This window comes from Psammomys obesus, unplaced genomic scaffold (genome assembly GCF_907164565.1).
Source record: "Psammomys obesus unplaced genomic scaffold, mPsaObe1.curated_primary_1811, whole genome shotgun sequence".
In the NCBI taxonomy this organism is placed as follows: domain Eukaryota; kingdom Metazoa; phylum Chordata; class Mammalia; order Rodentia; family Muridae; genus Psammomys; species Psammomys obesus.
Genome location: NW_026596039.1, coordinates 339,894 through 355,891, shown reverse-complemented (window position 1 = coordinate 355,891; position 15,998 = coordinate 339,894). Strand labels below are relative to the sequence as shown.

General features: G+C 47.2%; 1 protein-coding gene across 2 annotated transcripts in view; it reads left to right on the top strand.

Annotated features, from left to right (window-relative positions):
* Pknox2 (PBX/knotted 1 homeobox 2) overlaps positions 1-15,998 on the top strand; it is a 258,062-nt gene that overhangs the window by 232,851 nt on the left and 9,213 nt on the right. For both annotated transcript variants that reach the window (XM_055622368.1, XM_055622367.1), the window contains 3 exons: positions 4,837-4,966; positions 5,442-5,539; positions 6,323-6,442. In XM_055622368.1, coding sequence (XP_055478343.1) covers positions 4,837-4,966; positions 5,442-5,539; positions 6,323-6,442 — 348 coding nt within the window. The remainder of the gene's footprint in view (positions 1-4,836; positions 4,967-5,441; positions 5,540-6,322; positions 6,443-15,998) is intronic.

Here is a 15,998-nt window from a genome sequence, read left to right as displayed (position 1 = left end):
GTGTGTGTGTGTGTGTGTGTGTGTGTGTGTGTGTGTGTGTGTGTGTGTGTTCCCAAGAATTATCTTCTGTGGATGAAAAATAACTTTCTGAGGTCCTTTCCCTGTTAAAGTGAAGACAGACGACTCAGGAGAGGGACAGTTTTTCCCAGATGAAGTCAGATCACATATCTAAATTTGTAGTCTCAGTCATTTTTTGTGTGCCCTGGTACCCCACACACATACTCTCAAGAGCCACCCCAAAGCCTCTCTTGTTTCTTAGTAAATCCCCTCCTCTGAAGAAGTCATCTTGTTTGTTCCAAAAATGAGACTCGGACTAAAACTCAAATGATGACCACTGTGTCCATAAGAATAAGTGATGAGCACAGGGGTAAGGGTGTTGCTGGTGGCATTCCTGAAGCACAAGTTCTCTGCTTTTGTAAACTTGTTCCCCCTTGATCAGCGCCTTCTGAGAGACTCACTGCTTTTATGTCTCAAATAAACAGTGTGTGGTGGGGGGGGGGGATGGGACAGCACAGGCTTCTAATACCACCTGTGGAGCCCAGGCTTCTAGAGGCTCCCCAGGGAGACACGGCAGAGTTTGTGGGCTGGACAAGCGGCCCTCCATGCCTGGTGCCTGGACAGTTCAAGCAGGGATGCTGGAATGGCCACTAACACCGCAACAGTGCTTCTCACTACATGGTGGTTGTCTCTCTGTGAGGCCACACTGCAGCGGCCACCGGGGTACAGAGTCAGATAAGCCTCTGAGGAAGCTGTCGAGGAGATAATGGTACCATGTATTTAGCTGATAGGTAATTCCCCAGGGCTTCCACTGCTACCTCGCTGGCTTCTTCAGAAAAGACCGAGACTGTCCCTAGAGAGTTAGAACTGCCTTGTCACCGTTCCACAGAGCCTTAGACTAATGTGCAAGCTGATGTCATAGCAAGGTGAAGTATTTGCTCTCTTCTGAGGCAGGGGCTATGCTTAGATTCCTGAGGCTTAGTACCAGGCTTCAGAGGTACATTGGATGAGACCACCAATGAGGTCAAGGTGTGCCTGGGTGTGCAGCCTCAGCTCAGCTTCTGCTGCTGCTAAGTAAAGGACACCAAAGCTCTAGGATTTTGAAGACAATTTTAACCCCTGTTCTGCCACTCAAGTGACCTTGGCCATATGGAGAGGAGAAGAAATCATTAAACTCAGTGCCAGGCAATGTATTTTGTTGTAGAGCCCGTAGATCTAACTCCAAAGTTCATTTCCACTCTGTGCTAGCCTCCATCATACACTCAAGGCGCAGTCTGACAGCTATTTGAGTCAAGGAAGTCCCTTCCATTCTTTGGACCTCAGTCCTTTCAAGGAAAATGGGACAATCTCTCACCTGTTGACCTAGTTAGGTGATGGTGAGATTAACATGAAATCAAGTGGTAAATGAACATCTTTTGATGTGCATGCATATAGGAAATTGGAAATCTCCAGATCCATGTGATGCTAGCTGATCTGAGGCTAGCTGAGGAAAGTTTTGAAAATACAGATTGCTGAGGGTCTGTTTCAGTGGCCCTGAGGACCCATGTCTTTAAAAACGTCCCAGTGTGGGATGGAGAGATGGTTCAGTGGTTAGGAGCATGTATTGCTCTTGCAGAGGACTTAAGTTCAGTTTTTAGCATTCCTATCAGGTGACTCACAACTGCCTATAACTCCAGCTCCAGGGGAGCCAATGGCCTTTGCTGGATTCTGAGGGTACCTGCACCCACGTGTGCACGTGCCTTTACATGGACGTATGTGTACATCCATGCGTAATTCAAAATGAAACAAATACTTTTCTTTAAAAAAATCTGAGAACTCAGGAGGTTTGTGAGACAGCCCTGTTTGCAGATGCAGGGGACGAGCACCAAACGCAGGGGAGCCAGGACTTCACTTTCTTTTTCTTGCCCCAGCTAAGATGTTGCCAACCCTGGCTCTACCTGCAGCCTCTACCCCCGAAGTTTTCCATTCTACCCTTTTGCTGGTATGCTTTGGCTGCTTCTCAGCACCTCACAGCCAAACAAGAGAAGGGTGGAGCAGAGGTGAAAAATGATCCAAGCCAGAACAAAAATTGCCTTTAGTTCTTCAAACCGAGTAAATGGGCATGGAGGCTTTCCAAGCCACAGGAAGATAAGCTGCCAGAGTTTGCGTAAGTAGGTGAGGTGTCCAGGTAGGGCTTGCCCTTCTGTCTTTGGTTAAAAAAAAAAAAAATCAGTATGTGTTAGTTGAATCCCAGAAGGCATGTCTTTTACGTATGCCACTTTTCTTTGTGTTGTCCTGACCTTGCTAGATACTTCAGGGTGGTAAAGAGAGTCTAGGACAAGTGCTTATATTTAAATTTCTGACTTATCTCTACCTGGAGTACCACAGCATAGCTGACTCCAAATGAGAGATTATTGAGTAGCTACTTCTGGGGGCTTTAGTCCTAATGACATTGGGGTCCCTTCTATTAAATCTACTGAATAAGTTCACTTCTGCTTCAACCATCTTTAGGACTGGTTCCATCCTGTGGGAAGGATTGTATGGGAAGCTGGCACCAGGAGCTCTCAAGCCTCATGACTGAAAACTCAGGCTTTGAAAGCTCCTGGATACTAGCTTGAACCACTGCTATAAGAACGTAAGGCCTCCAGAGGGGCACAGTGTGATTCCCAAGATGGCGTCTTCTTTATGCTGCTTCTGGACTTGGGGTTGTTTTCACCTTCTGTAGGTAGGATTCAAGTAGCCCCTCGAAGCTCAAAGTAGGTATTCAGTATTTGTGGCTGGGGGAAAGGGGGGATCTAGTCCTTTGACTGACAATCAGTTGTGTGACTTGGGTAAGCCACTAGGACCTTCAGAGTTTATTTTCTTGTGCTCCTCAGGAGGCTGGCACATGCAGTAGCTTTTTGCGGATTCTAGGCTTTGGCGTGCCAAGCTCAGTTTTCAACTCCATTTGTGTGACTGTACAGATCTCATTGGTGGAAAGCTCCCACAGAGCCCCCCAGAGGGGAAGCCAAGGCATGAATTGCCTCTCCCTTCCCCCAAGGTCACCAAGACCAAGAAGAACTAACAATAGAATTGAATTCTTTTTTAATTGAATTCTCTTGCCTTACCCTCCTCAAGAAGCAGATCCAGAGGCCCCGTACGGCAGTGGGTGGGATGGAGGACTGGACTCCAGGGCCTGGTGTTGCTTATCTGTAGGGTTTTCTCCCCCAGCTCTGGACCAGGGATGATCCAGCAGTGTAAAAGTGGTAACTTGGGAGGAGACACATCATTGCTGGCCTCCCCTTCCCTCCAGGCTCTGCTGACTTGCTTGATGTCACAGTGGAAGAAACAGTGTTATGACTGTGCTCAGTGCTTGGGGCATTTTCCTTTCTTTAGTATCTATCATTAGGCAGTTGTTGACTAGAGCTATCTTCTAATTGTGGGTACCTATCTCCTCAGTCCAGATTCCAAGCCTCCCCTGAAGGCCAAAGGCCCAACTTTTTAAAGTCCTAAAATAAAAGATAGGAAGCTGTGGTCATCCTACCCCTAGGTTTACGCTATTTTCTTGGCCACGTACTTGTCTCCAAGTCTTTACTAATCATGCCTTATGACCCCAGCTTTAAGCTTTGGAATGTGGGCCTTAATGTTCATTGGGTTCAGTAACTTGTTCAAGCCCTGTATTCTGGGCTTGAACAATCTGAGGCTGTGAAGGACTCAGACAGCCATGCTGGGCTCCCAGGCTTCCCTCCTCTGTACCTTATTGCCTTCTTTCCTGCTCTCTCCAAACCTAAACACACCCATCTCTCACACATTCAGTTTCTCTTGCACAAATCTTTCGAGCAGCCAGCCACCATGCACAGGTGCCGAGAAAGCAGGAAGGGCCCATTGCTTCATCCTGGAGGTCTGGAGCTAAGCCTCTTCCTCTGGTGTCAGGAGACCCTCAAAATCAAATCCTAGGACTTCCTCACTGACTGCTAGAAGAGAATGATGAGGGGAACAAGACATCAGGGAAAAAAACCTATCTCCTTAGTTGCCTTTCCTACTGCGAAAACAAACTGCTTAGCAATCTGAGCAGAGGGGATTGTGTTCCCAGTATAATTTTGTGTTGAGAATTCAGAGAAGTCAGAAGAGTCGATAACATGTGCTCAAGTCAAGGTTTATATGCGATGTTGCTAGAAGACAAGTTATACAGTGACAAAAGTTGGCCATATTTTTTTTAAACAAATATTTTAGTATCATAATATAGGTGCTATGAATGTACAAAGACATATCATTGGGGGGTGGGGGAGATGAGGGTGTAGCTTAGGTGGCAGAGCACTTGCCCGGCGCCCCGGCGTGTGCACAAACCCCAACACTGCAAAGGGTGAATAAACAAACAAATAAAACATTGGAGGCTGCTTTGTGCTAGAGATACATTCTGGAGGAGGGGAGGGTCAGGGTGAACATCTGAGCAGTTGAGCATGCATCTGAGTGAAAGTGAATGGAGGGTCTCTGCAAGTCAGGATCTCCTGGGGGGTTTTAAAACTCCAAAGCCTGGAACACACCGTGACCGATTAAAGAAGAGTCTCCAGGCTTGGAACCCAGACCTCGTAACTGCAGATTCCAAACTGTAGCTGAAATGAGACCCTGACGTTCAGGGGATCATTTGTGCCTCATGGTGCCAGTGGGATGAAATATAAGTATAGGACTATTATGGGCCTTTGTTTATTTATTCTCAGCTCGGGACTTGTTATTCACAGTCCTGAGAACTGCCTTCTGGTTTGTGTGGGGGAGGAACAGGAGTTGGGGTGTTGGTAGCAGAGAGGGAGGGGGAAGAGTTTGGAACTGAAGCATCTAAGCTCTTGGGGACATGATCACAAACCACCCCTCCCTTACTGCCAGGACCTCCTGCAGAATTCCCCCAATTCCATGTCTGGAGTCTCCAATAACCCCCAGGGGATTGTGGTCCCAGCCTCAGCACTCCAGCAGGGCAACATCGCCATGACAACCGTCAACTCACAAGTCGTGTCAGGTTGGTGCAGGGTTCTGGGGATTGTGGGAAGCATCTTGGGAGAAGAAGGGGTGCCTCTAGGGAATTCTGGGATTAGGGGGTGTCCTCTGCTAAGGGAGGGACTTCCAGTTTAGTTACTTCAGTAAAGCATTCAGCACACGGTGAGCACCAGGACCTGATCACGATGGGTAGGAACAATTTTAAGTCAAAATCTCATGATACTCCTTCTCCCCACCCCCAAGCCTCACACACACATTCAAGATTAAGTAAGGCCTTGTCCCTTCTCCTAAATACTTCCCACCAGAGGCTCTGCTTTTCCTTCTGGACATCCTCTCTCACCTCACCCATTCCTCTCCTACAAGGCGAGCAAACATACATCCTGCCCCTGTCCCCAAGAATCTTCACCTGTGAGTGCCAAGCAACTGGGGACCCTGCTTGCCTTGGCTTTTTTTCACACCCCCGTGGCAGGGAACCCCAAAACTGGTTGTCTCCTCAGGTGGAGCCTTATATCAACCGGTTACCATGGTAACCTCCCAGGGTCAGGTGGTCACCCAAGCAATCCCCCAGGGAGCCATCCAGATCCAGAATACACAGGTGAGTGTGTGTAGGTGTGTGCTTTTGTGCATGAACAGTGGGAGGGTGTCTGGGATAGTTTACTGTCTGCCGGGCGCTGCTGCAAGTAGCTCACTTAATCCTAAGCTCTAAAACGCTGCTTTCTGGACAGGAGGCTGGATCTAAGCAAGGTTTTATCAGCCCTGGGGTTTTCTTTGCCTCCAGGGTTTAAATCAAAGGACCCTGCATTTCCTGTGCTTGATCTCAGCTCCAATCACTCTGCACCTCAGTAATATAGAGTTCAGATCTATAGAAAGATTCTGAAGTCAGACGCCTGAGATCTGACATTAACTGTGATCTTGCATGAATTCCCTACCTCTCTGAGCCTGAGTTCTTATCAATAAAGAAGGATTAATACCATCACAGCCAACCTACATGGCTGTGATGAAGATTAACCACGGTGAGAGACAAGAAAGTGCTTTGCAAAGTGTAAAAGTATCACAGAAATGCTAATAACTATTGGATGGTTTGTGGTAAATTTTCACCTTCAGTGCTCTCTGCATGACCCTTCTCTGCTGTTTCCTCTCCCATCCCCCCTTTCCCCTCCTCTTCCTCCTTTTACACTACTCCTCTTACCCCAAACATCATCTCCATTCTCTGAGGGGGTAGTATGGGGTCAGAGAAAAAGGTGACCTCCCCAGGGCCCCAAGAATAACTTGGGAAAAGGGGGTTGGCAGTGAGAGTGTGCCATTACTATGGCAACAGGTCCCTAGCCGCTGGCCACACAGGCTGCTGATGCTGATTTTTTCTTCACGTGCCCTGAAGGTTAACCTTGACCTCACCTCCCTCCTGGACAATGAGGATAAGAAGTCCAAGAACAAACGAGGAGTCTTGCCCAAGCATGCCACCAATATAATGCGTTCTTGGCTTTTCCAGCATCTCATGGTGAGTGCGTGTGTGTGTGTGTGTGTGTGTGTGTGTGGGCGCGCATGCGCGCGCGTTTGTGTATATGCATGTTGGGGGTGTGGAATCGCAAAAGGAGGTGATAAGTAGCCCACTGCGTAGGTACCACACTCTGGATGCAGAAACTGTGATCTCAGAAGAAGGCTATGCTGGATCATCAGCTACAGGGCAGATCAAAGAAGGAGGTTTATGTGGAACTAGAGCCCAAGGACTTCAGAGTAATTGCTGCTACTACTAGTTCAAAAATGAAGAAGACTGTGAACACAGGAGGTGATGGGGACAAGCACTGGGCAAGTACATAATACTTTCTCCATCCTGGAAGCAACCTGTGTTGGCACAGTCCTCCTACAATCAGTGCCTTCATTGTGGTAGCCTTGAAAGTCAGGGTGAGAGTGGCCCCTGGGCTTCCAAAGAGTTCAGAACTCATGGGTTAAACAGAAGAAGCCTAGGGAACTCTATCAAAATGAGCATACTCAGTTAGCCATCCTCTGCAGACCGTGTCTGAACCACACAGGCAGAAGCACCAAGAGAAGCATGGTCACCTGTGCACACAGACAACCTTCTCATTCCCCAGTACCAGCAGAGACACTGGTGAGAAAAGCGCTTGGTGACTAGACACACTAGAGGGAAGACAGGCTCGAAGACAGGTACATTAGGGCGTGGACTGCTTCTTCTACTGGTGGTGCGATAATGCCAATGGCATTTATTTCTCAGAGTGGTGAAAGCTGAGAGAGAGGACAAACATACAGACCTTTAAGGTCAGCCCTTAATAAACTGTTCACTGGGCATGGTGGTAGTACACATTCTAGTACTTGATGGGCTGAGGCAAAAAGAGCATAAGTTCAAGGCTGGCCGGGGCTATATAGCAAGACCCTGCCTAAAAACAACAAAGAGAAACTCTTCCCTTTTGGACTTTCTACTACAATGAACGAAGAGCAAAGTTGTATACAGTTTGGTTTTGCTTTTGAGATAGGGTCTTACTATGAGGCCTGGCTGGCCTCAAACTCATGATCATTCTGTTACAGTCTCCCAAAATGCTAGAATTACAGCTGTGTACCACTACACTGAGCTCCAAGTAAGGTTTTTAAGGCTTGAGTCCTAGTATTTGTGAAATCTAGAGGTGAGTAGCTGATTTGTCATTTAGAGTTAAAGTACCTGTTGATCTTGCCATCCTCTGACACTGAGAGTAAACTTTCTATAGTGCTTGCTGTGGGTATGGGTGTGTCTGTCTAAGTACATAGTCTCTCCAGCTGTGGCAAATCTCCCAAGAATAGGGATTGTGCATCATTCTGTGAGCCTCAAAGCTTTGATTTACAGTGTATGGACTTTCTTAGGACTTACTGGGTCTTCTAAAAAGCCATCCCAAGATGAACTGTTTGGGCTAACTTGGGTTCTACAAAATTTTGTCTACTTTAAAAAAAAACTGTGTGTGTGTGTGTGTGAGAGAGAGAGAGAGACAGAGACAGAAGAGAGACAGAGAAAGGGACAGAGACAGAGAGAGAGAAGGGAGAGAGGGTGTGCTCATGTGGGGGGAAAGGAAGAGAGAAGGTGTGTGCATGTGTGTGTGTATGTATGTGTATTGGGTGCAAAAGGGTGGGTTGCACTTCCTGTTGCATGCATACAGAGACCAGAGGTCAATGTCCAGTGCCTTCTTCCATCACTCTTCACCTTAGTTTTTGGGACACAATCTCTCACAGAACCTGCAGCTTGCTGTTTCAGGCAATCCCCAAGGTTCCCCTGTCTCCAAACCTACAGTGTTGGGTTTACAAGCCAGGTGTAGTGGTGCACACCTTTAATCTTAGTGCCTACGGGGAGAGACAGGCAGTGTTCTGTGAGTGCAGAGCCAACCTGATTTATGTAGCATAAAGGGCAGCCTAGTGAGATCCTGTCAGAAAAGAAACACTCAGTGCCAGAGTTGCATCTGTCCTTCACCCAGCTTTTCCAGGGGTGCTAGGGATCCAGATCCAGATTCATCCATTTCACCCCCTGGTCATCTCCCCAGCCCTATACCCTAGGTCACATGGCACATTGCAGGAAGGATAATGTTGAGGCTTATTTCAACAGATGAACTCTAAATTACCTACGATAATGTCATTGTTGCTCTGAGAACCAACTCTGGGACCACAGTGGTTGGGAACACTCATGGTTCCACACATTGGGTAGGTACTTGCTGCCCAACTTTAGGAGAAAGGAGGAGGTGTGAAGGACCAATAGACATCCAGGCACCATAAATCTTCTGTCTCAGCACAGCTAGTTTAAGGGTTGGTTAATTTGAAAGGCTAGATTAAAAAAGGAGCAACCGCGCACACACACACACACACACACACACACAAAAATGCTTTATGTTAATTTAAAATGTATTCATTTGCTAATCTTTTGGTAGAGAGCCAACATCTTTTTTTCTGACTAAACTTTATCATTTTACTTGCTTAAACCTTTTTTAGAATAAAACATCCTTGAATTCCAATGTCGCGTCAGGTGGAATAAGAACATTGACTTTGGTAACTCTAATCTGGCTATAGGATCTTTCTGCATCTTCATTCCAGTCTCTTGTGTGTGTCCTACCCAATCTGAGGTAGTCAGCATTTTAAAGCAAATTTGAGTCTCAAATTTTCCAAAGCTTTCTACCTCGTTTTTTGAGCAACAATAATTCTTTCCTTTTGCACCATATATCAATCACTACGTCACAGAATCGCAAGCTCATGTGTAACTGGCACACACCAGTATGAATACAAGCACAGCTGACTTTCCGATAAGCGGTAAATGTGTCTGGCGAAGCTTCCACAAAGCGCTCTATTCATCCCCAGCATGGGTCTAGAACCAGCCGATGGTTTACTGGAGATGCACAGAGCATCCCATAATCTGCCACCTTGGCTAATGAGTGATTCTGAGCCCTTCTACAAACACTAGCTTTTCCTGTTGCTGTTCCATCAGGCAGAAGTTGCATTTCTTGCTTTTGTCCCCTGTCACAGGCCTCCTGTTTGCACTGGTCTGTGGCATGAGCAGTTGCAGAGATGCGCTGAGATGATAGACAGCACCCTAGGCAGGAGGTTAACTCCAGGGCCTTCTTAGCTACCAGGCTGAAATGAGATGGAGACACTGTCATCCTTAGCTGCTGGCTTCCAGTCCCTGAAGAATTTGGTGACATTTTCTTGCTATTTCTTCTTGGCCAAGAGAGGCTAAACTCCAGCTGGAAGCAATAGGTCCGCAGGAACCCAGGTCACACAGAAATCCCTGGGAGAGGATCCTCCCCATGGAGGAGGGAAAATCACTCTTCCTCCTCCTCAGCTGTAATGCCACTCCTGCTACTCCCAGTTCCTGCCACCCTGACATGTCAGCAGTTCTACCCATTTCCATTCCTAAACCTGATGATCCTCTGTGTGCCAGGAGGTCTTGGAGAAGAGCCCAAGCCCCAGCAGGACCCACCATGCCCCGCGGCTGCTGATCTATGCTCAGCACTTTAGTGCATCACATTTAACAAGCGCTAGCAGGTAGGGTCTACTGTCCTGTGGTACTAGTGACAAGAGCGAGGCTCAGAGAAGACTCACTTTCCACGAGATCACACAGCTGATAAGGACACACGAGAACTGAACCCCCAGCAGTGTGACCCAAGGTTCTAATCTCCTACTCACTTGGCTCTACTGCCTTCACACTGACCTCAGGAAGCAGATATGCCATGTTCATACCAAAGTCTGGGCAAGGCAAAACTGAGCCCCTCTCCTCTCAGCCAGAGACCTGCTGTGGGAGAGTTATGGGATTTTTATGCACCCAGGCTCAGGTTTTAGAGCTTACAGGGAAGCTGCCTCATACACACCCTTCCCCGCCCATCTGTTTCATCAGGCTAGTGTGGCTTGAAGCCAGGTTCCAGCTGTGCTGGTGTGGCTTGAAGCCAGGGCCCAGCTGTGCTCCACACACTACCACCTCCACCCCAGCCACACAGAGACCAGGTCCTCTTATGAACCCTTCTATAATTAAAAAAAAGAAAAAGAAAATCAGAGGGCAAAAGAGGTACCAGGGGGGCTTCCTCTCTGTGACTTTTTTAAATGGAAACATCACTTACCATAAAATTTACCCTTCAAAATATGTGATTCTAGAGTAGGGGTGCGTGGCTCAGTTGGTAGAATGCTTGCCTAGCAAGACAGATCTTCAGCATAGAATATACTGGGTGTCATGGCACATTCATGTAATCGCAGTACCAGGAAAGTGGAGGCAGACAGATCAGAAGTTTTAGGTCAAAGCAAGTTTAAGCTACACAGCAAATTTAAGACCAGCCCGGGCTAGAGATATTCTTTCTCCAAAATAAAACTAATAACATGGGTCTTAGTATATTTATACTCTTACACAATCGTCACACCTACCTAATTCCAGGTATTTGCCTTACTCCAAAAGAAATCCCACAGCCATCAGCCAATACCCCAAGTCTCTAACAGCCTGGACTCTACCTGGATCAGCTCTTCCAGAAATCCCACTCAAGTAGATAATAATACGGTCTTTGTGACTGTGTTCTTTTAACTAGCATCCTGAGGCTGGAGGCTCAGTGGTAGATTACTTGTTGTCAAGGCCCGTGCTTGCACTAAGCATGTCATTCTATCTTGGGCTGACATTGTTCCACTGTGGGTCTAGATCACATTGTGCTTATTCCTTTTCAGTTGAGGGACACTTACGCTGTATCCATCTTGAACTCTGGGGAACACTGCTCTGGATGTTTGTGGATCTAGCAGGATTTCTGACAGTCTTTGTCAGCTTCCCAGCTGTCTTGCCTGCATTCCTAGTGCCTTGCATGCTAGACTCAGGGGCTGGAAGAAACTGGCTACACCTTCAGGGGTAGCTCGTGCCCTGTACAGGATTCCGGGCCAAGGAAGATAATGAAGGTAAAAATCGGCCAGTTGCCTCTGCATCTTAATGGTGCTGCCAACCATCCCACAGATGCTCATTGCATTCCCCACCGCCTTCCCTGCAGGGCTCTGTGCTAAGCCTTGAAGGAAATGTTTAGATGGAGTCTTGGAGTCTTGTCACTGGCTCACTGGCAGGACCCACCTGTCCCCCAGATCTAAATGTAGTGATGTTTTCTGCAGGTTCTTAAGTAGGACACAACACTTGGTGGACCTGATGTCAGTTCTTTGACCCCCTCTAAGCCTATTTCCTCTGATGAAAAATGGGAATAAGACATCCACCTTGAGTGGGTTTGTAGTGAGGCTAGAACATGACAAGCGTTTAATACTTCACTTGGCACAAGCTCAGCCTCTGCTTCAGATGCTTCCACTGTCACCTGGGGGTCCTTGACATATGACTTGTCTTAGGCATTTTTGACAGAAATTTGAGAGAATTTGTGGAGGGAATTACCAGCCTCTGAAAACCCGGGAAAGTGACATAAGGACCCAATTCATTCTTGTTTTCTGCTTCCTTCTCCTTTTTGCTCTTTTTGTCTGAAGTTCCACTGGTCAAATATACATTTTAAATTACATCGTGAGAAGCAGGTGCCTATGGAAAGGCCACAGGGCCATTAGTCATTCACAGTCTGGCATGAATTAGTTCAAAGTCAGATTTTCTACTCTACTCCTTATTCAGTTAAGATTAGTTGTATGTAAAGAATGTCCATCTTGTTGGAGAACACTTTAACATGAGGTGTTGAGAAGCCAAGCTAGAATGGGGTGCCAGAGGAGGAGCTAGAAGTTGTGTTAAATTTCCTAGGTCCTGTCTCTTTTCATACTCTGAGGAACGCTTTATTTATATCATCAAAGACATATTCAGGGAATTTGACCTTGACATCCTAGGAGCCTGGATGTCCTAGATGCAGAATCCTGACTGTGTGGTGACACAAGAAACTAGGATGTTTGAGAGGTGCTGGGCAGTAAATGGGAGACTTCAAAGAGGATATACTTGGAGCAGCAGGATGAGTTAGCATGTATGGTGGCTGCCACCAAGCCCGGCAGTCTGAGTTGGCAATCCCAGCGCCCGCAGGGTGGAATGAGAGAACCAACTCCCACAGGTTGTATTCTGACTGCCACACATTCACACACTCACATACCACACACAGAGACACATGCACATGTGCTCATACTATTATTGTTGTCTTTTTTTAAAGCCAGGGTGTGACTATAGTCTAGACGCCTGGAAGATAGAGGCAGGAAAAGCAGGAATCAAGGCCGCCCTCAACCAAGTAGTGAGTTCAGAGTTCTCTTGGGCTATATGAGACCCTGTCTCAAAGACAAAACAAAACATATATGCATGTTCCAAAGAGTCAAGAATGCAAGTCAGTAAAGGTGAGAGACACTGGCTGCCTGTGCTGGTCAGACACAGAATAGCACACCCAGAGCCAGGTATCGGGTTACACAAAGTCCTTTGACATCACATTCAGTGATGTGCCCAGCCAAAGAGCACAGATGTCTGTTAAAGTGACCAATAGGAGGCATGTCCTCTGGGGAATGGACAAGAAGGGTTATGGCTATCTGACCCATTCAAACGGGAGAAGCAGCATGTTCAAATAAGGTAGATGGCAGAGGATCAGGAACTGAGCTTGGGAGAGAGGTAGACCCAAAATGGTTCTGCTCAGCTCCATGCTTGCTTCCTCTGTCGCTTTCAACAGGTCAGTCAGCTTCCCTAGCTTTTGAGTTCCTCTTCTAAAGCAGATAGTGCAGTGCCTGCTGTTGTAATTTTGTTTCTCTTGCTGTTGTTAAATATCCCGAGAAAAGGCAACTTAGGGGAAAAAGGGGGCCTTATTTTGGCTTATGACTACAGGCTACAGTTCATCTTGTGGGGAAGTCAAAGCAGGAACTCAAAAAGCTGATGACATCACACCCACAGTCAAAGCAGAGAGAAATGGATGATGGAGCTTGCTTGCTTATTAGCTTTCTCTTTTTTGATACAGTCTGGGACCCTGTGCCTAGGGAATGGTACTGCCCATAGTTGTCTCAGTCTTTCCCTATCAAGACAATTAAGAGAAATCCCCTCCTTACAAGCAGCCCTCCCCCAAGAACCTAATCTAGACAATTCCTCAGTTGGGACTCTCTTCCCAGGTGATTCTAGATTGTGTAAAGCTGACAGATCTAATCATGTGTTGAAGATGATTGACAGTGTATTCTAAAGCACAGTGCCTGGCAAGTGGCTAGCAGCAGAGATGGACTAGCCTGGTCCAGGAAACAGGGGATACGGACCCTGCCACTGACTTGTCCCTTACTACTTGCATAACTACAGCTAATTGTTATGCTCTTCTGAGATGTTAGGCGCCTTGACAGCACTCTAGCAGGGCATTCTACACACCGTAAGCTGTAAAAGGGAGGTAGCTGCTGTGGACATCCCGCACTGTCACCGTGGGAAGCATCCCCATAGACTTCTATATAACCTCATAGGAGTCTGCTGGAAAGCAGACAGAAGCAGATGGAGCTCAGCAGAAAGACTGTCTGAACCATCAGAGCAACCTGCAACCTGAGTGACACGTGATGGTGGCACTGCAGAGCCCAGTTTCCCAGTCTCCTCAGCATAGTAAGGTCATCGGTTATCCTGCAAGTGGAGACCGTCAGGGGCCTTTGGCCAATCCAGGCCCCCAAGCCGTAGCTGGGGTAAGGCATCATTGCCTTTATACACCTGGACCTTCTTGGGCGCCAGAGGAAGACACTGGGCTGTAGGACCCTTTGGGCTCTGAGAAGTTTGGGGATGTTTATTTACAGGGCCTGGGGAGAAGTGCTGCCATTTAGGGTGGACTTTAAGGATGGCTTGGGATTGGGTGGTCGTTTGTATGACAATCATCTCTCAAGCGGTCATCTTTAACTGTCATTTTAACATTTTAATTGTTGCTGACAGAAAGGACTAAACCCTCCCTCCAAAATGCTTTCATCATGAAATTCCCTTTATCCCTGTTCTGACCTTGCAATTTTGACCTACATGGCACCTTGGCATAGCCAAAGTGGGAGACAGAAAGCTGCCCTGGCTGTGTTCTTGGCTACCTTATCTATTGATGCCAAGGAAACTTAGGCCTCGAATTTCTGCTATGACATGAGAGTTCTCTCACCCGCTACTCATTGTACTGAAGAGGATCCACCCTCAGGAGGATGGCAGAGTGTTGGAGCATGAGAGGTCCAGAGCACTCCACAGGAGACTGGTGGCTTTCAGAGATGCCCTCCAAAAATATCATAAGAGATACATGACCTCACAGCATCCCTAAGAAACCTGAGACACAAGTTAGCCACAAGTTAGGAGAAACCACACATGTGTGCAGGCCCTAGGGCAGTCTTCAAGGATGCAGAAAAGGAAGCGGTTCAGGAAACAGGAGCAAGGTACATCTGCACAGAGGGCGTGGGGCTCCAGCTGGCTGCCAACAGATGACCCGCAGCTTTTTCAGAGCTAGAGCACATGCGCCGAGCCGAAGATTTCTCTTTCCCTCTCTAATCTCTTTTTAACAAACTCACACAGAATGCGACAGGCACTGTCCTAAGTACCTTGAGGCTGGAATGATGTCCTGACTTTGCAGGACAGGAAAATTTTCCAAGGTATGAATCCACTGAGAGGCAAGTTCAGGATCCAAACCATTCAGAAACTATGTTCTCACCCACACTCACAGGGCACGCCTGGGACCCTTCTGGGGAGGGGTGTTGATAGACTCTTAGGCACCCCCTCCTGACTGCCCCACAAATATTCAACAATCAGTCAAGGAGTAGCAGCAGGGTGCCTTGCCTCCAGGAAGAATTCTCAGGAGTCTGAATCAGTGAATGACCACCTATCTTCCTTCATACCTGCAGACAACACCCCCCCACACACACACCAAAACCTCCACATAAATTCATTTAACAAGTACACACTACACACTCACAGTAGGCCAGGCATTCTCTGTGCAGATGGGGGAGGAGATAAAGAGAAATGCTTGGTCCCCTTTCTCAAAAACAGACATCCTGTCTCTTTGGGGTGGCACATAGCAAGCCATCCCTACAGTGGGAGGAAATCTAGGGTAGCACTTGAAGCTGGAGGAAGGAGACTGGGTGGGCTTGAAATGGGCAAGAGCAGGGATGGAAGAACCAGTCTTAGTGTGGTGAATGGGCTGAAATGGAGAAAGAATAGCTTAGAGACTCAAAGCAGGAGGTAGGATGTTTCACAGCAGAAAACTGTATAGCAACAAGAATAACTGCTGCCACTCAGAACTGTGGATGAACAAATGATCTCATTAATATAATGTTCAGAACCCAAACAAAATGTTGCATGAGGCTGCAATCCCAGAACTCAGGAGATGGAAGCAGGATCAAGATCAAGATCAAGATCAAGATCATCCTCACGTATACAGTGAGTTCATGTGGGCTGAGCTACATGAGACCCTGGCTCAAAACAAAACAAAACACAACAATATAAAAAAACATGAACAAACAAAAAAAAATTAAGGCAAAACTGAGTCATCGTGTTGCAGGATAGACTATATGCGGAATGACCTGAAGAAAAGTAAGGAAGTGATTTAAACTGTATGTATATATCTTTGGGAGAGTGGTTGGAATGGAGCAGATGAAGCTTCCAGGGTGGGAGCAGTCTCCCATTTTTTCACCTGCGGGTGGGTGGG